The sequence below is a fragment of the Puma concolor genome, chromosome B4 (genome assembly GCF_028749965.1).
Source record: "Puma concolor isolate L17-30 chromosome B4, mPumCon1.1.hap2, whole genome shotgun sequence".
NCBI lineage: Eukaryota > Metazoa > Chordata > Mammalia > Carnivora > Felidae > Puma > Puma concolor.
This window is the reverse complement of record NC_141673.1, coordinates 430,467-450,171: the sequence shown is the minus strand read 5'-3', so window position 1 is coordinate 450,171 and position 19,705 is coordinate 430,467. Positions and strand designations below refer to the sequence as shown.

Genomic DNA, 19,705 nt, shown 5'->3' with positions numbered 1-19,705 from the left:
GTCTCTATGCCTGAAAGGTTGGGTGGGGAGACCACAGAGAGTAACAAAGTGGGAAAGAGAACCCCAGCTCCAGGTCCGGGACTGCCCTGGGGGTGTCCCCACAAACGGCCCCCATTGCCAACCATGGCTGCGCCAGGCTCCCTCCAGAGCCCAGGTCCAGTCATTGTCACAAGAGTGTGAATCAACCACAGAGCAGAAGAACGCAGACCCGCTTGGGTGGGACCTGGAGGCAGGGCAGCAGAGGCCAGGCCCAGCCCTTCAAATGCTCTGGCCGAGATGAGGCAGGGTGAGCTGTGCGCTGGCCTGGTTCAGGGGCCGCCAGGGGAGGCCAGGACAGGGCAGGGTTCTTGCCCGGGTAGCTGAAGGGGCCGAGGTCCTCCTATCATTGGGCAGAGAGAAGCAGAGCCCGTCAGATGTGAAACCATGGAGGGGAAGGGAGTGCAAGGACCACGGAGAGAAAAGGGAAGCACTGGTGCAGGGCCCCCCCCCACAGGTCCCCCCACCCACCAGTCAATTACAGGCCACTGATCCCGCCCTCTCAGCCCGTAATTTGAGTCCAAAGACAATTAGCTGCAGGCTGGCCCCACCCCACCCCACCCCACAGCCCCACCCCAAACACAAACTCCCACTAGGCTCCGGTGCAGGGACTCTGCCCAGCCCCCACCCTCAGCAAGGAACCCGACCTAATGAACCTGCGACTACTTCAGAGGTTGGGGCTGGAGGGACACTGCGGCCCCCCCAACTGGTCACACGTGGGCTTCGGTTCCAGGAGGTCTGATCCGCTCACCTCCTCCTCCACCCTCTGGTCCCCAGCCTTACCCGGACCAGACCCGAGTCCAAGGCAGGCTCTGGACAGAGGAGCCTCCTCGGACAGGGGAGAAAAGCTTATGTCCCCGCCCACGAGCACCTGTTGCTGCAGCAAGGACTGAGGCAAGTGACCGGGAGACAGCCCTCAGTGGCAGAGGGCATCACACCTCAGCGTGGCCCTGCTCAGATCTGAGAAGGGGCGAAATGGGAGGGTGCTGGAACCCACAGCCTCTCCCCCGGTGCACCCACACCCACACCCACACCCAACGTCCCAGGGGGATCATTGGCTCTGGCCCCAGGATGTGGGGACAAGGCAGGGGACAGGATGCCATCATGTTCCCAGAGTGGTTTTGGTCTTGGGATGGCTCAAGTGCCTGCAACCGTGCCCTCTTGGGAAAGATAGGCATATGCCATATGGACCCCTCCCCAGGCTGCCAGCCCACCCCAGTGCTTTCCAACCCAATCTCTTCTGCCCCACTTGCCTGGGCTAGGGCCAGGACCCTGGGCTTCCTGCTCTGTGCCCAAGCTGCCAGCTCTGTGTCTCCAATGGGGTCCCCACAGGGGCTGCTGAGCACAGAGCTTGTGGGCACACTCAGGCACAGAGCCAGGGGGCCCACACAGCAGAGGCAGCGCCCCAGAGAGCTCCTCACTCATGAATGGCTCGTATCTCTTCACCTGGGGAACCCCTCACCTGCAGGCTGTCAGAAGGGCTTCGAGGGGGCTGTGCATCAGTCAGCGGCTGGTCAGTGGGTCTTGGGGGGCGGGGACAGGGAGGTGGCCTGAGGGCCAGCCGGAGAAGACCCCTGTGCGGCACCCTAAGCAGCCTAAGTCACGCCCCTACCTGCTCCTCGTCATCCCTGGGAAGCACCAGGTGTGAGTAACCCAAGGTGTGTCCCTGAACCCAGCTCTGGAGAGTGGCCTCAGAGGCCTTCAGGCCACGGTGCGAAGCCTTCTGGGGCTGAAGGGGGACCCCCGGCTGGGCCCCTCCCCCAAGCCCTTGAGGACAGGATCTGGGGCTCCTCCAGCCCTGTGGCCTCCCTCGGAGGGGCCTGGGTCGGCTCCAGGCTGGCTAGGCAGGGCCTGCAATCTCCAACCCGAGGGTGACGCATCCCCTCCCACCCCGCCCCCGACCGGTCTGAGCAGCCTCAGGAGGCGGTGGAGCTGCCCAGACTAGCCCGTCCCTCCCTCCCAGGGCTCTCAACCCTCAGCCCCGGAAGTGGATCCCTCGGCAGGGCTGCGGCCTCCCCCCTTGGGTGGCTGGACACGGCTGGATAATCCAAAATAATTCCTTCTTGGCAGGCAGCCGGCGGGGGAGGGGGGACTCACATTCCAAACCCTTGTTTTTCTCGGTAACCTCCCTCCCCTCCTGGGGCAAGGAACCCCTGGCCAAACCTCAGGCCCTCCTTGAGGGGCCCACCCCTTAGACCAAGGTGGGCACCCACAGGGACACGGTGGGAAGAGGTGGTAGGTTCACATCGGTGGAGACCACCTGTTTGTCCTTAATCTCCTCTGGGAATTCCTGAAAGCTGACATGCCACAAAAAATAGCCAGCAGGCCCAGCCAGGCCAATGCTTGACCTTCCCTCCTAGGGACCCTCTCCTCAGGGCAGAGGGATGGCCGCTCGTGCTAGCTGTCCGACTTTCAGACTCTCAGACGGCCTCTCCCGGACACGCCAGGATAACATCTGGGCATGGGCCGACCTGCACCGCTCCGCTCTCACAGGGCCCAGCCCTAGGTTTGGGGAGGGCACAGGAGCTTAAGTTCGACATGGAAGAGAGAGCTCTCCCACAGCAGGCATGCGCTAGAAAATCCTCCAAGGTCCAGGATATTCCACTAGCTTTGGGGCCCTGCTTCACGCCCCCGCCCCCGTCCTGTCCACTGCCACAGGCAGAGGGGACAGATGGACCCCTTCCTTCCTTTTCCAAGTTGCTGGGAAGAGAAGCCTTCGTGACGTGGCAGGAAACTCCGGGGCCCTTGAGCTCAGGGACCCCAGAAATCTGCCAATCAGCCTGAGCACAGAGGGGTGGGGAGAAGCCCATCCAGGAGGGCTTCCCGCAGGAGGAAGCAGCAGAAATGTAGGGTCAGAGGGTGAGGGGAGGGCCCAGGGACTGGGTATGCTTCCCCCCCCCCCCCCCCCACAGTCTGAGATTTTCTCAGTAATAAACACTATTCCAATCAAGCACACCAGGAGTGGCCTTAGCAGGCCCTGTGGAGACGCAAGCAGGCCCAGGGCCACCAGGACTCGTCAGGTACCCGGGGTCGGTGCTAAGCTGCCCTTAGTCCCAAGACAGAACGCTTGCTCCCAACCTTCTTGCCGGGGCCAGGCACAGACCAGGGGGCTCACAGGGTGGTCCCAGCCGAAGCCCTCCTCAAAAGCAGCCCCAGCGGGTGTGTGGGGAAAGGTTGAGGGGGGGGGGGGGGCGGGTAGCCAAGCCCTGACTGCCGGTCACTCCCCTGGGGAAGCCTGGGCTGAGACACCCCGGAACTGCTGCCGGGGTGGGGGCAGGTGGCTGGGGGTCCCGAGCTCTTGCACAACAGGGACAACTGCAGCCCTGCCCACGGATCTCAGTGGCTGGAGAGGTGGGAGGCCTGGGCGGGGAGGGAGGGTCCGGAACCAGAAAGGGTCCGAGCGGTCCAGAGGGCGCGGCGCCCGGCTGGGGGCCCTCGGCCGGGCCAAGCCCCCTCGCCCCCGGCGCCGCGGGCCTCCCCGGCCACCTGGAAGAGCCGAGGACACACGGACGGCGGCCGAGGCCCGATCGCCCTCCGCGGAGCCGCAGCTGCCCCGGGTCCCCGCGCCCAGGGCGCGCAGGCTGGGACAGGGCGGCGCTAACGGCGAAGCCCCCCGACCCGCGCGGGCGCACCGTGGGCCCTTACCCCCACCGCGATACCTGCACGTCCGCCGCCGAGGCTCGATGGCGCCCGGGCCGCGATCGGCGCTGCGCTCCGGCCCGCGCGGCTGCCATGGAGACGGGCCTTTGTGTGGCCGAGGAGGGGCCGGAGCGCGCGGGAGCAGCGGCCCCGCCCCCGACGGAGAGAGGGGGAGGGCGGGGAGAGCCGGGTGGAAGAGGGACAGGGAGTAGGCGGAGGAGGGGGAGGAGGGAGGGGCGGGGAGGAGGACGAGGGCAAGGGGAGGAGAGAGGGGCGGGAAGGAGGAGGGGGGAGGAGGAGGGAGGGCCCCGCCCCCCCGCCCCCCGCCCTTGCCGCGAGTACCCCGTACCCCGTACCCGCGCCCGCAGCGAGTGCGCCGCAGCGCAGGGTATGTTAGGCAGCGTTCGAGCCCCGGTTCACTGCAGGCAGAGTGCGCCCCCCACCCCCCGCCTGGCACCACCCTGGGAGCGCCCGGGTTCACTCGGGAGCTCAGGCCTCAGCGCCAGGGGAGCGCTCCGAGCCACCCGACACGTCTGAACCCCTCTCGCTTGGCTCCGAAGCAGGTTCGGCACTAGTACCGTCACCTCAGATGGGGGTCGGGCCGGCCACACCCCTGCTCTCCCCGGGGGGCGGGGAGGCCTGCGCCTTGACCAGTTCCCTGGAGCCTCAGCCCCCCAGTGTCTCAGGGGAGGAGCGCGCCTGCTGGGAGCAGCCTCCCGACTCGGCATCAGCCCCCAGCGGCCCTTCTCCCTCCTCACCTACTTCCAGAGGGTCTTTGGGGACCTGTATCCAGGCCCAGCATCAGGACTTTCAGTGCCTGGACTTGAGATACGTGCAGTCTCCCACCACTGGATGGCGTGTGCTGGGCAGCAGTTGGGGACCCAGGGAAGAGATGGGGACATTTCCCAAACCCTAACCCACACTCCTACACCAGCATGCCCCCTCCCCGCCCCAGCTCCTCCCTGCACTGTTCACTTGCTCCTGTTCACTTCCTCCGGCACCTCCACACACCCTCAAGCATCTCCTCCCCTTCAGCTCCCCTCACCCCCAGACCTGCCCCCAGTGATCAAGAACTCCCCCAACGAGATGAAGCCATTAAGAGCATTAGAAGAATGTCCTGTTCTTTCAGCATCTCAGCCGCCCTCCACCCCCAACCAGCCAGGCCAAACCTTCTCTCCTTTAGCCCTGAACTGCATTCATACACTGGCTTACCCAATCCCCACTGCAGAGGACCCTAAAATTACTAGGGTCTGACAAGGATGCCAACTTTTTATCAAAAAAGGAAGTTAAAAGACAAGCATGGTCACAGAAGAACATTTTAATACCAAAAATGTGGGAAGGCCACTATCCCAGACTAAAAGGGAATCTTTAAATAAAGCACAGGAAGCTGGGGGGTGATGACCGTCCTTCCTGTCCCTGGTGTGGCTGACTGGCGTCCCCACAGCCACCACACACAGTCTTCCAACCTCAAGAGCCCTCGCTGACCAACCAAAACACCCCAGAGACCCCCCCCACCAAGGCTGTACTGTGCCCAGAGGTCAGGCTACAAAGAAGAGGGACCCCCTTCGTGGTTCCAGGAGAGATGCGTCCTCACACCTCCACACTTCAGCCTTGGAGTCTCCGCCCTGGGCTGCATCGCCCAGCCTTCCGGGAGTCCCTCCCCAGAGCTCCTGCCCACAGTGGTCCTTGGGATGAACTATGAGGGACAGCCACGGGGCCTCCACCACACAGGAGGGCTCAGGGAATTGGGAGAACCTGGCTGGGCCATCCGGGAGGTCACTGGGGATTTTGAGAAGGCCCCTCCCAGCCCCTTCCCTGCAGCCTGTGCTTCCCCGGCCCACAGCATGGCAAGCACAAGCTAGAGTGATGCTTGGAGCATACCCCTCACAGTTGGGGTCACAGCCGAGAGAGGGGCCCAGGTCAACTTCCCAAGCCACCCACACACCTTGAAGCCATGGCCCTCTGGGGGCCCAGGCCCAGGACTGGCCCTGTCCCTAGCTGGCACACTAGAGAGCCAGTCACAAAGAAGGTGTTGGTGTCTTTGCAGACCCCCTTGAACACCACATCCTGGATAAGGAGGCTTCCCCTCCAGGCTGACAGCCAGGGCAGGGAGGCCAGAGTGGCATTTGGGGCCACTGCAGGGCCTCTGACCCGCAGCTCCAGCCCAGTCCTGCTAAAGTGGATCCGTGCCTCCGCCCGGCTCTATTCCGTTCTGCTTAATTCACAGCCGTGTCCTTGGACCCTGTGCCAGACTGGGCTCAGCTGCCTGCAGAATGGCGGCAGTGACAGGCTGTCCTAGGCCAGTCAGGGCTGCACAAGTCGACACCAGCATTTCTGAGACCAGCGGCCACTGTCATCTGGTGACTCTGCCAAGCCCAGCACAGAAGGGGCGCAGTGGTCAGTGAGTACTCGATCTATAGTCACGCGGAAGGGGAACAGCTCGCCCAGCCCATGCCCACTCACCGTGCAGGGAGGTGGCCAAGGCCAGCCAGGCGCCCACACAGCCTCACCTCTTGGATGAAGTCGGGAGGTCGGGAGACTTACCTGCCGGCCCACGGCGCTCGGTCCACACCTCACGCCCACCCACCCGCTGGCCGACAGCACCGTCACCTGCGCTAAGCCAGGGCAGCGCCGGGACCGGCCAGCACCGGGCATTGAGGGGCCCGGCACTCTACCGTGTCACACCTCTGGGCCTTCTGTGCCTTGCCAAGCAGCCTGGTGCTCCGAGGCTGCGGCAGCAGGGCTCTGGCCAAGAAGACCCGGTGAGGCTTGAGTCCAGGACCCCTCATGCTGCACGTGGGGGTGGATGGACACAGGGGACATAGCTCGAGGGCCTGTCAGGCAGGAAGCAGCACTGGGCGGAGCAGAGAGGGTGCCCAGTCGGGTATGCCAAGAGTGATATCCAGGACGATGCCCCAGACCCCCCTGGCAGCCTCCCAGCAAACTACAGGGCAGAGCTCCACCCCTGCAAACAGGCCTTTGCCCATCCCAAGCCAGTGACCACAGCGAGGTATCCCCCTCCCCCACAGGATGGGTGGGTGGCTGCATGAGAAGAGGGGTCTGCCTAACAGCTGCCTCCTTCCGTCTCAGGCTGGGCAGCCTGGTGGGGCCGGAGGACAGGGCCTGCAGGGCTTGGGCAGGTGGGCACCACAGGGGGCGGGTAGCCATGTGCCCAGAGCAGTGAGGGCTCCCAGCCAGCTCCGCCTCCCAGCCCTCAGGCCCTGCAGAGGGCAGGTGGGACCCAGGGGGAGGTGAGGCTCTGGCCAGCATGTGATCCGCCAATAGTCAGGGGCCAGGCTGTGGTTCCAAATGCCACCTTTACTGCTGGAACAACAGTGGTGCTGACAGGAGGCCAAGGCTGGGGAGCAGCAGCAGGGAGCTCGCGCTTGGTTGGGACCACCTCTCACTGAGGATAAGAAAGCTGGGCCAGACCCAGATCCCTGGACCTTGCCCTTTGGCTCTGTCCTAGGGGGGGCACAGGACAGCCTGCAGGTCCTTGGGCAAAGAGCCGATGGCTGTCTCGATGTACAGCTGTGCCCGCTGAAGCGTCGCCTCCTTCACCGGGAGCTGGTGGCCTTGTGCCTGCACCTGCAGGGGCAGTGGTGGTCAGGGGCGGGTGACTCCACATCCGGCTGGCAGAGGCTGGACAGGGCCAGGAGGCATCTCACCAGCTTCTCCCGAAGCTTCAGGACTAGGTCCACGACCTCCACTTCAGACTTGTCCTTCATCCAGGTCTCAATGTTCTGCTGGGAATAAGACGGAGCCAGCCATCACCAGGGCCCGCCCCCTGCCCGGGGGCCTGCACACCCCCACTTCCTCCCCCAGCCCCAGCTCCCCCACTTACCGCCTCACAGATAGCTTCAAGGTGCAAGGCCTCCAGCTTATGGGCCATCTCTCTGTGCCGCTGCCGGTACCAGCCATCAAAGTGGGGGGACTTGAAAAACCGCCTGTGGGGGATGAGATACAGCAGCCGTGGACTGACTCTGGGTGAGGGCAGGGTCTACACCGACCACTGCAGGGGCCTCAGGCCACCTGCCATCCACCCACCTGTACAGGCCCAGCCAGTCGCCCTTGAGAATGCAGGTGAGCTGGGGCCCTGCGTGCTCCAGGCTGCGCAGGAAGTCATCCTGGCGGAAGGGGCGGATCTGGGGAGGAGTCTGAGACAGGGACCTGGTGAGCGCGGGGAGGTGGGGGACGCAGCCTCACAGGCCCCGCACCTCGGCTGGCCAGGACCCTTCGCTGCCATACTCCTTAGCCACGTGAGGACCCCCAGCCCCCACCCTTCCCAGGACAGATCCTAGGATGGCCCTTCTCAGAGAGGAGGGCCTCGAGCCCCTCCGGGGTGGGCCCCGTTCTTCTGTCCTCTGAGGGATGTGTGGCATGTGTGGGGACAGCCTGGAGCCCTGGGGGCTCCTGCATACCCATGACCTCCTCCCTTACCTTCCTCCCGGACCCTCCCCAGATGTCACCTGGACCCGAACCTTCCAAGGTGTGATGCTCTTCTTCAGGGGCATGAGGCTGGCCATGTAGTGCTCCTGGCAGGGAAGGGGGGGGAGTGAACCAGGGCCGTGGCCCTCCGCTCCCCTCCCCCTCCTGCCCTGGGCCTCACCAGGGGGATGATGAAGCTGTGGGTGAGCTCCAGGAGGTGCCGCCTCAGCGATGCCGTCTGTGTGTCCCACGGCCTCTTCTTCTGCAGGCCCTAAGGGAGCGGGGGAGGCGTGGGCTCGAATCCAAGGCAGAGCTTCACACCTCCCCCCCCCGAGCCCCCCCCAAGCCTGTACCTTGAGCAGCCGCTTCAGCAGCGCCTTGTCTCGGTGGAGGTGGGCGGAGTAAGCCGTGTAGAGGCCTGGCAGGAGGGCAGAGCTGGCCCCATCCCCACTGCCCCCACCCCCTCCCAAGGGCGGGGGGGGGGGGGGACACCCCCCACAGCCCCACCTCCTAGGGAGGGCAGAGCCGGGCCTCCCCCCACAGCCCCAACCCTTCGGGAGGGCAGAAGTGGCCCCCAGCCGAAGGGCCCCCTCCTACCCCCCACAGCCCTACCCCCTCTGGATGCACCTGCACATCTATTCCCCTCTCCAGCCCTGTGAAGCAGATAAGGCTCCCCGAGAACTCAGAGCCTACTGCCTGGGTTCTGGAGCAGAGGAGGGCTCCCGCCAAGGGCACACACCTGGCTTGGTGTCCAGGGTCTTCAGCCTAGAGGGCTTTTTCAGCTTGACCTGCTTAGGAAGATCCCCTACGAAACACGGCGGTGGCTGGGCCTCAGTGCTGCAGCTCTGCCACTCACAGGCTCAGGGCCCTTGAGGCTCCTCTCTGGGTGGGCCTCTGAGCCCCTCACCCCACCTCCCCAGGTCCCCTGGGCAGAGGACAGGCCAGCCTCACCTGACATCTTGGGCTCTCCAACACGGAGGATGTGGGGCCAGTGCTGGAGTGTTTTGATAAAGAAAGGGTTTGTGACTCCCAGGACCACGTTTGGTCTAGAGAGAGGAGAGAAGAGAGAGAGAAGAGGCAGAGGCAGGCCCAGGGAGGTGGAACACAGCAGGCTGGGGACAGGGCACAGACGGGGGACTCACGGGGCCTGCGTGCGTGTGGTGAACTCCTTGAACTCGCTGTCATGGATGGTGAAATAGGGGCGGTAGTCACAGCAGAACTTGAGGGGCTGCAGGCAGCTGTGGGGCGGCGGGGCGGGGGGGGAGCGTGGCAGGGCCAGTAAACACGGCAGGGGCCGGTCCAGTGCCCCGGCCAGTCCCGCCCTGTGCCGCCCGGCATACCTGATCAGAGCCAGCACCAGGTCGGAGGCCATGGCGGGTGAGGGCGCCAGGACCAGCAGGGGCTCCCCCAGGAGCATGAGCTCCCACAGAGTCTGCACGTGGGTCAGCACTGGCTGGAAACACCTGTGCGGGGCGGGGGCGGTCAGGGAAGCCCAGCGGGGGCGGAGCCTGCCAGCCCTGACCCGCCCACACCTGGCACTGCCCTGGAGGGAAGGCAGTGAGGACATGAGGCCATGCCGAGGGGTGTCTAGGGTCGCCCCCCACTCCGCCGGCGTGCCTGCCTGGCCCTGCACTGCCTCTTGGGCAGGGCGGCTCAGTCTCCAAAGCCTGGCTCCCTCATAGACCTGCCTGGAGAGGAGTAGCCTCAGGCAGCGAGTATCTCCCAACACAGCTGCTCCCTCCCTGCACCTGACCTCTGGAACCTTCCTGCCCACCGTGCCCACCTCCTCTAGGTAGAGGCACCGGGACCCTGGGCTCTTCTTCGGTATAATTGTCCCTCATGGAACCGGCCAAGGGTTCCTTCCTGATAGGCGGCCCCTGCCCTGCACAGGCTCTACCTCGGGGGACCCCTCCCCATGTATTCAGGTAGCAGGCGGCAGCCTGCCGGGCTCACCTGAACAGGTCCAGTTCGTGGACACTGGCAAGGACCACTGGGGTGGGCAGCAGACTCTGAGACGAGGGGCGGGCAGGGTGAGGCCGAGGGCAAGGCTGGCATTCCCAAAGCCGCAAGCAGCACCCCTCACCCCAGGAGAGCACTGGGGGCCGTGGCCCCTGCCCTGCACCCCCCCCACCCCCACAGGGCCCCTAACAAGTGGGGCGGGGAGGCCTGAGGAGGTGGGAGGTTTGAGGCAGGTGTGAGGCCCCGGGACCAGGAGCGGCACCCCTACCTCATGGCTGCACTGCTTCGGAGGACTGTATTCTGGCTTGTCCACCCTGGATGGGATGCGAACCTGGGAGAACAAAAGGAACAGACGCCAGCTGGGAGTGGGTGTCCCCAGGAACCTGCGGCCTTCCCAGCCCAGCCAGCCAGCTCTCACCTGGAGGACTACTCCCATGACAGGCAGCTTCAGGGTCTGCCCAGGCGTGGGGGCGGGCCACTGGTCAATCTCACTGCACACTGTGGACACAGGTGGCCAGCGTCAGGAGCCTGCCCCAAGCAGCAGGTGCCTGTTGAAGCCACTGGGGGCTACGGCCGGGATGATGAAACCACTCTGGCAGGACCTGACAGCCACTCACCCGCTTCCAGGCACGGTGCCAGCCTGTCGAAGTACTCAGGGGCAATGAGGCCCAGCAGCGCCTGGAACAGCCGGACGAAGGGCAGGCGGGATACCAGCACCAGAGACTGCAGGGCGCGCCGGGCCGGTGAGATGGAATCCCAGCCACTCAGGAGTCTGCAGGGACCCCTGAGGCCTGGCTCAGCCAGAGTCTGCCCGGGGCAGTACATCCCACAAACCCCACAGGACACCTGTCCCCAGAAATGGCCCAACTTGGACCCCAGGCTTATTAGGAGAAAACCCAAAGCCTGCCTCTGACGAGACAGGGAAACCTCAGGCGACAGCAGAGTGGGGCTGGACCCTGGGCCTTCTCAGGAAAATGTATGTGGCCAATATTTCTGGGGTGATCGTCCCAGGAGGCAAGCAGCTTTTGCTTATGGTGTCTGAGTTCAAGGTGGAAGTTCTCCTAATCTTGAAAGCATGGCGAGAGCCCCTCCCCAGTCAGCAGCAAGGAGCAAGCAGCAGAGCCCATGCCCCAAAAGGCCAGCAGGAGAGCTGGGTACAGCGGCAGCCATCCCCCACCCCTTGCTCCCAGGTGGGGCGGCCTATGTGGCCCAGGGCAGTGAGCTCTGCCCAGTGCCAAGTGGCTGGGGGCTGCAGGAGGAGTGGGCACTACTGGAAGGTCAGGACCCCCAGCCTGTTGGTCCATCTGTCCTGATGGCCACCAGCCCTGCCTTATAGCAGCACCACCCCCGAGCAGCCAGGTGGCTCACCTTCTGGAAGTAGCCCCTCTTCACGGAGCTGTCCTTCACCTGCCTGAAGTACACGTAACCAAAGTAGTGTGCCGGCTCCCTCTGGAAGGGGAGCAGTGTCAGCTAGGCTGAGCCCACTGCCCACGCTCCGTCCCGCCCACCCAACTCCCTGCCAAGGCTGCTACAGCTCTCCCCAGCCAGGAGAGTCCTGGGCTCAGAAGGTGGGTGACACCTCTGCAGAGAAGGTCCCTGCAAACACGGCGGTCCCTGCAGCTCCGGGGCCTGGGTGCACCGGAGGCTTACGCTGGCCTCCACACACTGGGCCACGCCCTGCCGCACACACAATGCACCGAAAAGCTCCAGGGACCCTGGAGAGTCCCCGGAAGAGTGAGCCTAACCCCAGCAGAGGCCAGGATGATGAAACAACTCTGGCAACTCCGGCAGGACTTGACAGCCAGAGGAGGTGGGGGCGCCTGTGCTGCAGGCGCAGAGGGGCTGGTGGCGCTTGGAAAGCCTACTGGCTGGGCCTGGCCAGTGCCTGTCCTCCCACACAGGGCCCAGGTGCCCTAAAGGGGCTGCTCACACCAGCCCCACCCTGGCCTGTGGGGAGAGGCAGCCACACTCACTTGCAAGGACACGGGAGCCCCACTGTTGTAATGTCTGTCTTCCGCATGCCAGGGGCTCCTCTGCCCACCACACTGCCGGATGCGGAAGCTGAACTGAGTGTCTCCGAGGCAGCCTGGGAAGGGAGGCAGCCCCCACCAGACTGTGTCAGGGTGGAACCAGAGACGAAAGCCCAGCTTGCCAGGAAGGCTGTGTCCTAATTCATGCCCCTGAGAGTTTCACAATAAACACAGCACACAGAAGCACCAGGGACAGCCCCAAAGCATCCGTGCTGTCAACTAGCACAGGTGGGATACTGGAACACCCTGGTGTGGGGCCCGGTCAGCTTGCCTGGGACAGAAAAACAGGCCTGCCTGGACAAGAGCAAAGGCCAGGTCCCAGGTCCTGGTGGCCGCTGTGTTGAAGTAAGGGGTACCAGATCCGCCGATCCCTCTGCCCAGAGACCCTTCTTTCCACGAGAATCTGGGAACGTGACCACCACTGAGGCAGTGTAGAGACGGGAGTGGGGCTGGTGGGGCTCTGGGACAGCCTCACCTCCCACCTCCTTCCTGTTTCCCGCCAGCCCCAGAGCTGACATCCCAGTTGGGGCTGCCTACCTGAGTGGGAGTCGGGAAAAGACAGGTAGCAGATGCTGCTTTTCTGAAACACAGGAAGCCCGGTGAGGCCTGGCTCAGTGCAGGGCCACATCCATTCCCAACAGGCCAGGACCCACCTCCTTGTCCGTGAGCCGGAAGTCACTGGGGTACACCAGCTGCAGGGACACAAGCACCGGGTAACATCGGCTGGGCAGGCAGTGCCACGTTGGTTGGCAGGAGTGTGTCCCTTGCCCCCTCCTCCTCTTCCCTGGGCTCCCTCCGGGCCCTTCTCAGCACAAGACCACGCTATCCTTCCCCTGCCTTGGCCGCCACACCTGGGCAAGCTCCCCAACTCCCTCCTCAGACCCCTCATGCAGACTGTGGTTGGCCCCCCTGCCTCCACCATCTCCAAGGTCTGCCCCCACAGCTTCAGAAGGTGGTTTTCAGAGCCCCCCCCCCGTGGCCTCCTCTTCCTTCTGGAGTGTGATTACATGGCCCTGCTTGCTGGCCCCTGCCCCTCCTGCTCTCCACCTCCTGAACCCCTCTACTCAGCCAGAGTCTTGGGCTGTACCATCCCCAGACTTGCTCCCCTAGACGGGACTTGTCAACCTCATCTCCTGGTTTCGATTCAGGTGTCATCCGAGACAGCGGCATCCCTGCCTGTCAACAGCACCTTGAGTGCTTTCACCCCAACCTCTGCCGTTCTGGGATCCAGGAGCTTCTGGCTTGTGCCCCACCTGGAGCGAGAGCCCCAGGAGAACACCGTGGGCCCCAGCCATGTCAGAAGCAGGCCCTTAGTGATCTAGGAGGCAGGCCACGCCCCAGAGGGGCAGGGGGCTGAGGCTTGGCTCTCAGGCTCAGCAACTCCATGCACAGGCCCGTGGCCAGAATGGGTTTCGTTGTCGGGGACCAAAATGGCAGGGAGCCCCACAGCCCTCACCCTCAGTGGGCCTCAAGGGGACTTCTGGGGAGTTGGCGTACCGTGGGCCTTGCTGCTGCCCTGACTTGTGCTGTCAGGAAGAGGCAGTGCTGGGAGTCTACAATGGGCCAGGAGCCAAGGGCCTGTGTGCATGGGCCCCTTGCTCTGTCCCCCAAACTCTAACACTGAGGAGGACTTGGGTTTAAGCTGAGACTTTTCCTGGGGTGTTCCCTGAGCCCCCAGAGCAAAGCGCCAGGTTCTGGGGTTTGCACTGTCAGAATGATGTAGCTTCTTGTCCTTTTATGCTCGGGCTTGCTGCTGTGCTCCCATTTTGTCTCCTCTGCTGCACACCAAGTGTCCTGAGGACAGGGACCATGTCCCAGATACTTTGGTCTCCTGGCCCCGGCAGGGACTATACCCTCACCAGATACAGTATTTATGACGTGCGTGAAAACACATATTTGAGGGGTAACAGAACAGGCAGGTCGTGTGGCAACTTCAAGGGCATGTCAGCTAAGGAGGCAATAAGATTGAAGGGCATTTTGTCTATGGGACTGGACCCACAGAGGAACCTTGGGAGGGCTCGGAGGGGCAGGGCCACAGGACCACTCAGGCCAAGCCCTCATGTGTGTCAAGGCCAAGGAAAGGCAGGTGCCTGGCAGCTGGGGCAATGGACCCTCTGCACTGAGACCAGGGGTCTGAATCAGGAGTCTTGCAGCATCTAAGCAGGCCACCTTGGCCTCTGCATCTATGTCCACGGACCCCACTGGAAAAATTGGTGAGAGCACACGTTTATGGCCTGGTGCAGTCTCTCCTGAGAATGGAGACCAGAGGGAAGGCCAAACTGAGCCACGCCTCGATGGGGGAAGAAGTGGAGTAGACCCTCAGAGAAAGGCAGGAAGCAAGGAGTCGTGCTGCCTGAGGAACCCATCCCCGTAGGCCCACGAGGGCCTTGTCCTCTCTGTCCGAGACAGTCAGCACAGCCACTGCTCCTGGGACGCAGTCTTCCCCGAGGAAGACAGACGTGAAGTGTCCCTTGACAATGCCCAGGTGCCTCAGGACTCTGACGCCCAAGCTGTACCCTCACACACGCGCTGATGCTTCCAGAGGTTGTAACGCACACTGTCACGGCACGCACAGCAGAACCCATGCGGGAAGCCGGCTGCCTTCTCTCTGGCCAGGTATTAAAAAGGGTTGTAGAAGTGGCAACGATGCCACTCCTTTCGCTAAATTTTGTTTTGCAAAATATGGCTGTTTTCATGAAAATATTTATATTAACACATACAGTATTTGTTTTTCATTTGGTTTTGTTTTTTACAATAGCTTAATAAGTATTTTAAAATTTTCTCAGTTTTAACTTCTGGTAAACGCTGATAGGTGTCGCCAATACAAAAAGCTTTTTGGGATCCTCGACGACTTTTGACTAGAAAGGGTCCTGAGACTGTGCAGGAGCTCTGTCCGGGAAGGACGTCAACACCACAGCGGAGAGGGGCTCTCTGGGCCTCCAGCCGAAGTTGGGCATCCAGGGCAGAGCCAGGCCCTCTCCTTGGCTGATCCGCATGTTCTCATCCCCCCCCCCCACTAGGCCCTGCCTGCCTTCCTCTCAAGTGGGACTCCTGCCTCACCCACAGGCTTCAATGCACCCATCTGCTTGGAACCCCCTCCCCGTATTGTGTCTGCGGGTGTCCTGTCCACTTACTGTGTCTCTAGCACAGAACGTCAGCTCCGGGGGGCAGGGCCTTGTCTTCTCGCTTAAGTCAGTGTTCCCCGTGTCCAGCCCCGGTGCTGCAGGGCCTGGCTGGCGGCAGCCACTTAGTACTTGGGTTTATCGGATGAGTGAGTGGACAACTCCTTGCCTTTGTTCTTGCTGGTTTTTTGAGGGAGGGGTTACCTGAAACAGCCCCTTCTCCCCTGCCTGGCTGCCTCCTTCTCACCCTCCAAGATTTGGCCAAGCCCTATGCCTTCCTCTGAGCTGCACTTGTCCATGGGGTTTCTGTGGGCCAGGAGCTCCTGGAAGGCAGCCTCTGGCTGTTCTGTCCACATCCCAGCGCCAAGCACAGAGCCGGGGTGTTTCCGGTGCTCAGGCAGTCCAAGACATCCTCAAAAGCCGGAAGATCCAGCTGAAATGACCCCTGATCAAGAGGCAGACCTGATAAAGACTGTGGCTGCACTGATTAAGAGTGACAGCCCGATTCCTGCAGAGACTTGATGATTTCGAGGGGCTCTGGGTCCCCAACATCCCCTCCCAGAGCTGTGTAGCCTCACCAAAGGCTCAGAAGCCCAGGCACACAGAGCCTTTAATGGTACTTGCTTAGAATTAGCTTTCTAAACGGTTAAGTTCTAGAAAAACTTACGTAAGAACGCCTTTTCTTGTGATTTTATGGGGAACAATTTGGGCAACAGCATGAGTGTAGGCTCTGTAACACTGGGCAGATCACCTCACCTCACCTCTCTGTGCTCAGGTCCCTCGGTCAAATGGGGCTATCACAGTAATGCCTGCCTGGTGGGGGTGGGGTCTCCACAGAGACCTGGGCCCTGCACTGGGATCCAAAAAGGTCTCAGGAAGGGCAGGCCCTTTGTGTTTAGAAGACTCGGGTTCCCCGCAGGCTCTCGGAATTCAGCAAAGGCTGAGAAAACATGCCTTCACTGGCTTCCCCAAGGATGGCTGCTGAGCCTCATCTTGGCAACTACCTGTCAGGCTCTCTGACAACCTGGCGACGCCCCTGCACTGCTCAGCTCCCTGGTGTGGGTCACCGCTTTCAGAGCAATGACCATTGTGACAGGCCTGCGGAAGACCTCCCCTCCCCGAGGAGACCACATTTTCATCTATAGGTGGAGGAAGAGAAGCTGTTTGAGGTGGGGGGGAGGGGGGTACAGGCAGTGGGGACGCCCAGGCCCGGTGAGGTGGGTGCGGCTCGCGAACAGAAAGATGACTAGTGTGGTTGCAACGTGACTCCAAGGGGTCCGGGTCTGACTGTAAGCGAACAAGGAGGTGTGGACGGATTTCAAGCAGGAGAAGCCACAAAGGTTGGACTTTGAAGGACAATTAGAAGGGGGTGACGGCAACAGAGGCAACGCACTTCAAATCCTTGTTGGCCCCTGGGATTCTGGCTGGAACAAATGGGGAGGGAAGGTATCAGGGCTAGTGGTGGAAAGGGGAAAGACGGGACAGATTTTTATGGGAAAGATCCTTGGTTTCCCCAAGTGCGGGGCCCCTCTCTCCTGCACCGCAATAGGAAGTCTTGGCAGTTTGCCTTTTTTTTTTTTTTTCTGCTTTTGCCGGGAGCGGGGGTGGGGCACCTTCCAGGAGGTGACAGGTGCGGGGCTTCCGAAGAGGAAGAGGCCACCTGGGGGTGGGCCCGACAGTACCTCTCGCGCGGGCAGTGCTCAGGCCGCCTGGGGGCGATGGCCGGGCCCTAGTCGGCCGGCGGCGACAGAGGAAGGCCCGCCCCGCCGCCCGGCCCCCCGCCCCGCTCACCTCCAGCGCCTGGCCTAGCTCCAGGTCGAAGGTGACCACGCACACGCACTCCAGCCAGGCCGAGAAGCGCGCCCAGGGCGCCGCCGCAGCCCGCGCTCCAGGGGACGCCTCGCCCAAGCGGCCGCGAGCCCGGCGAGGCCCAGCGCCCGACAGCGAGTCCATGGCGGCCGGGACTGCGCCCGCCGAGCGTTGCCGGGGGAACGGCTCGGAGACGTTGCCGGGGGAACTGCTCGAAGGCGGAGGCCTGGGCGCAGGAAGGGACGGCGCCGCAGAGCAGTCGAGCGGCCGCCGCGGGCTAGAGGGGCCCTGCCGCGGCCTCCGCACCCCTGGCGGCCGGAGGAGCGTCGTGTGGCGGGGCGACGCCGAGTCCACCAGCGAGAAGGGCCCGCGCGGGCCAGAGCGGCCCTAGCCAGGAGGAGGAACTTCCGGGGAGGGCTGTAGAGCCGGGAGAGACTCGGGGAAGACTGCCCAGGCTGGGGTCGGGGCTTCCGGGGGCGCCGCGGTTTCCGGGGGCGCTGCCAGGGCGCTGCGGGAGCTGGAGGGGGGTGTGGGGCGGGGGCCTACGCGGCCGGTGTTCACGTCCAAATTGCGTAGTTGCTGACTACCTACCACCCGTCGGACACGAATTCCAGTCTAGTTGTAACATTCTCTAGAGATTCCTGGTCTCCTCCCCGGGGTCGCCTCGAGGTGTGGGGTCCTGCAGAGGTGTCACGTCCTGGCTTTGCGTCCGGACACTGGAGCACAGCTGTTACCTGCGTGCAGACTGCGCCCACGCCCGTGTCTATCGCCTCTAGGGTCCGGCGCTCCCAAATATTTCTGTAACCCTCGTGGGCTACCTTGCACGCTCACTCAGGCCTGTCTGTCGAAACCAGATAACGCCTGTAACATGTAATTCGAGCCACCTGTGCCTTTTCATTTTCTGACACGGGGGAGAAGTGAGGTTGAGCGGGCAGGTCGCCTCTCCCTCTCTGGCCTCCCGTGTCCCTCTGGCGTCCCCTGTTGGCCGAGCCTTGCCTGCAGAAATGTGGCCTCCTGAAATGTGGCTGCAGAGTCCCCTCACCCAAGGGCGAGTTTGGAATAAGGACAATAACTGATAAGACAGGCCGTGTATATTCGAGTTGTATGAAAATCCGCTCCAAAGTTAGGCTAAGCTAGCCTAGGCTGGAGTAACAACCTCCAAGTCCCCAGTGGCTTTTTCACGCGTGCCTGGACTGGTGGGAGAGCTGGGGGGCTCTCCTTCATTAAACCCCCAGAATACATGCCTCTGAGGTCACCGGCAGCGGAAAAGAGATTGATGAGGCCCATTAGTTGTTAACCACCTTGGTCAACAGGTGACGTGTGCATCATTTTATTCACAGCCCTAGGGCCAAAGTTAGTCACATGGATACAACCTAACTGCAGGGAAAATGAAGGACAGGGATACTCGATGAGCCACACAATTATCCTTTACAATTATCATGTGTCATTGAGTTTAAGATGCTATTTTATAAGTCACCAAGATAAACTACTACTATTTACACAGTGATGTGCAATCAAATGTTTTCAAACATTCTATTATGAAATATTCAAAAATACATAAAAGGTAGATGAACTGTACAAAGACCATCCGTTTACCTACACCTGGAATCTACACCAATAGTTAATATTTTCTTATATCCGTTTTATCCTATATCTACATTTGTCCTTTCCTGTCCCCATCCATCAATGCATCTTATTTTTACTTTTATTTATTTAAAAAATTTTTTTAATCTTTATTTACTTTTTTTTTTAATTTTTTTTTCCAACGTTTTTATTTATTTTTGGGACAGAGAGAGACAGAGCATGAACGGGGGAGGGGCAGAGAGAGAGGGAGACACAGAATCGGAAACAGGCTCCAGGCTCCGAGCCATCAGCCCAGAGCCCGACGCGGGGCTCGAACTCACGGACCGCGAGATCGTGACCTGGCTGAAGTCGGACGCTTAACCGACTGCGCCACCCAGGCACCCCAAAGAAATCTTTTCTTAATCCAAGGTCCTTACCCAAATAGTTTCTCCTATGTTTCTTCTAAAAGTATTTCACCTCTCACATTGAGGTCTGTGAATCATTAATTTTTGTGTATGGGTAAAGTAAGGATTTAACTTTTTTAAAAAATGTTTTATTTATTTTTTGAGAGAGAGAGAGAGAGAGAAAGAGAGAGAGAGAGGGTGTGTGTGTATGAGCGAGGGAGGGGCAAGGAGAGAGGGGAACAGAGGATCCAAGAAGGGGGCTCTGTGCTGACAGGGTGAGAGCAGCAAGCCGGATGTAGGGCTTGAACTCACAAACTGTGAGATCATGACATAAGCCAAAGTCGGACACTCAAGCAGCTGAGTCCCCCATTCCCCCCCACTTTTTTTTGGCTTATAATAACCACTGTTTCCATGATCATTTGTTAAAAAGATATTGCTTCCCTATTGAATTGACTTAATGAAAGATCACATTTGTGAGAGTTTATTTTTTGACTTTCTATTCTGTTCCATTGATCTATATGCCTATCCTTATGCCAATTCTATACTTTCTTGACTATTTTATTTTTTTAAACATTTTTTTTTCAACGTTTATTTATTTTTTGGGGGGGACAGAGAGAGACAGAGCATGAACGGGCGAGGGGCAGAGAGAGGGAGACACAGAATCGGAAACAGGCTCCAGGCTCTGAGCCATCAGCCCAGAGCCCGACGCGGGGCT

General features: G+C 61.3%; 2 protein-coding genes across 8 annotated transcripts in view; both read right to left on the bottom strand.

The window, feature by feature from the left end:
• The window catches only part of PLXNB2 (plexin B2), a 28,807-nt gene extending 24,965 nt beyond the window's left edge, over positions 1 to 3,842 (bottom strand). Inside the window, exon 1 of one of the 2 annotated variants that reach the window (XM_086711914.1) lies at positions 3,696 to 3,842. The gene's annotated coding sequence lies outside the window, so the exon portion shown is untranslated. The remainder of the gene's footprint in view (positions 1 to 3,695) is intronic. The other variant, XM_086711918.1, reaches the window with a different exon arrangement.
• Positions 3,843 to 6,973: 3,131 nt separating this feature from the next.
• On the bottom strand, positions 6,974 to 17,287 carry DENND6B (DENN domain containing 6B). Of its 6 annotated transcripts, none has more exons than XM_086711907.1 (20): positions 17,006 to 17,287; positions 12,746 to 12,784; positions 12,630 to 12,672; positions 12,036 to 12,148; positions 11,431 to 11,511; positions 10,680 to 10,785; positions 10,481 to 10,560; positions 10,331 to 10,393; positions 10,057 to 10,112; positions 9,444 to 9,566; positions 9,246 to 9,341; positions 9,055 to 9,149; positions 8,843 to 8,908; positions 8,457 to 8,521; positions 8,285 to 8,374; positions 8,157 to 8,210; positions 7,723 to 7,832; positions 7,520 to 7,622; positions 7,344 to 7,421; positions 6,974 to 7,263 (listed from the first exon to the last, which is right to left on the bottom strand). In XM_086711907.1, the coding sequence occupies exons 1-20, from the start codon at positions 17,165 to 17,167 to the stop codon at positions 7,141 to 7,143; spliced, it is 1,746 nt and encodes a 581-aa protein (XP_086568033.1). In that variant the 5' UTR covers positions 17,168 to 17,287; the 3' UTR covers positions 6,974 to 7,140. The 6 variants fall into 6 exon arrangements, with proteins under 6 accessions (XP_086568033.1, XP_086568035.1, XP_086568037.1 ...); XM_086711909.1 differs by having other exon boundaries at positions 7,344 to 7,418; positions 17,006 to 17,286; XM_086711911.1 differs by lacking the exon at positions 12,630 to 12,672 and having other exon boundaries at positions 11,431 to 11,473.
• Between the last annotated feature and the right edge of the window lie 2,418 nt (positions 17,288 to 19,705).

What these genes read in the sequence shown, in the direction of transcription:
- DENND6B (XM_086711907.1), bottom strand. Translation starts at nt 17,167, where the DNA reads ATGGACTCGCTGTCGGGCGCTGGGCCTCGCCGGGCTCGCGGCCGCTTG. An exon ending in TCCGGCTCACGGACAAGGAG is followed by an intron (nt 12,673 to 12,745) that starts GTGGGTCCTGGC and finishes CCTGTGTTTCAG; the next exon opens with AAAAGCAGCATCTGCTACCT. An exon ending in ACAGCTTCATCATCCCCCTG is followed by an intron (nt 8,211 to 8,284) that starts GTGAGGCCCAGG and finishes CTTCCCTGCCAG; the next exon opens with GAGCACTACATGGCCAGCCT.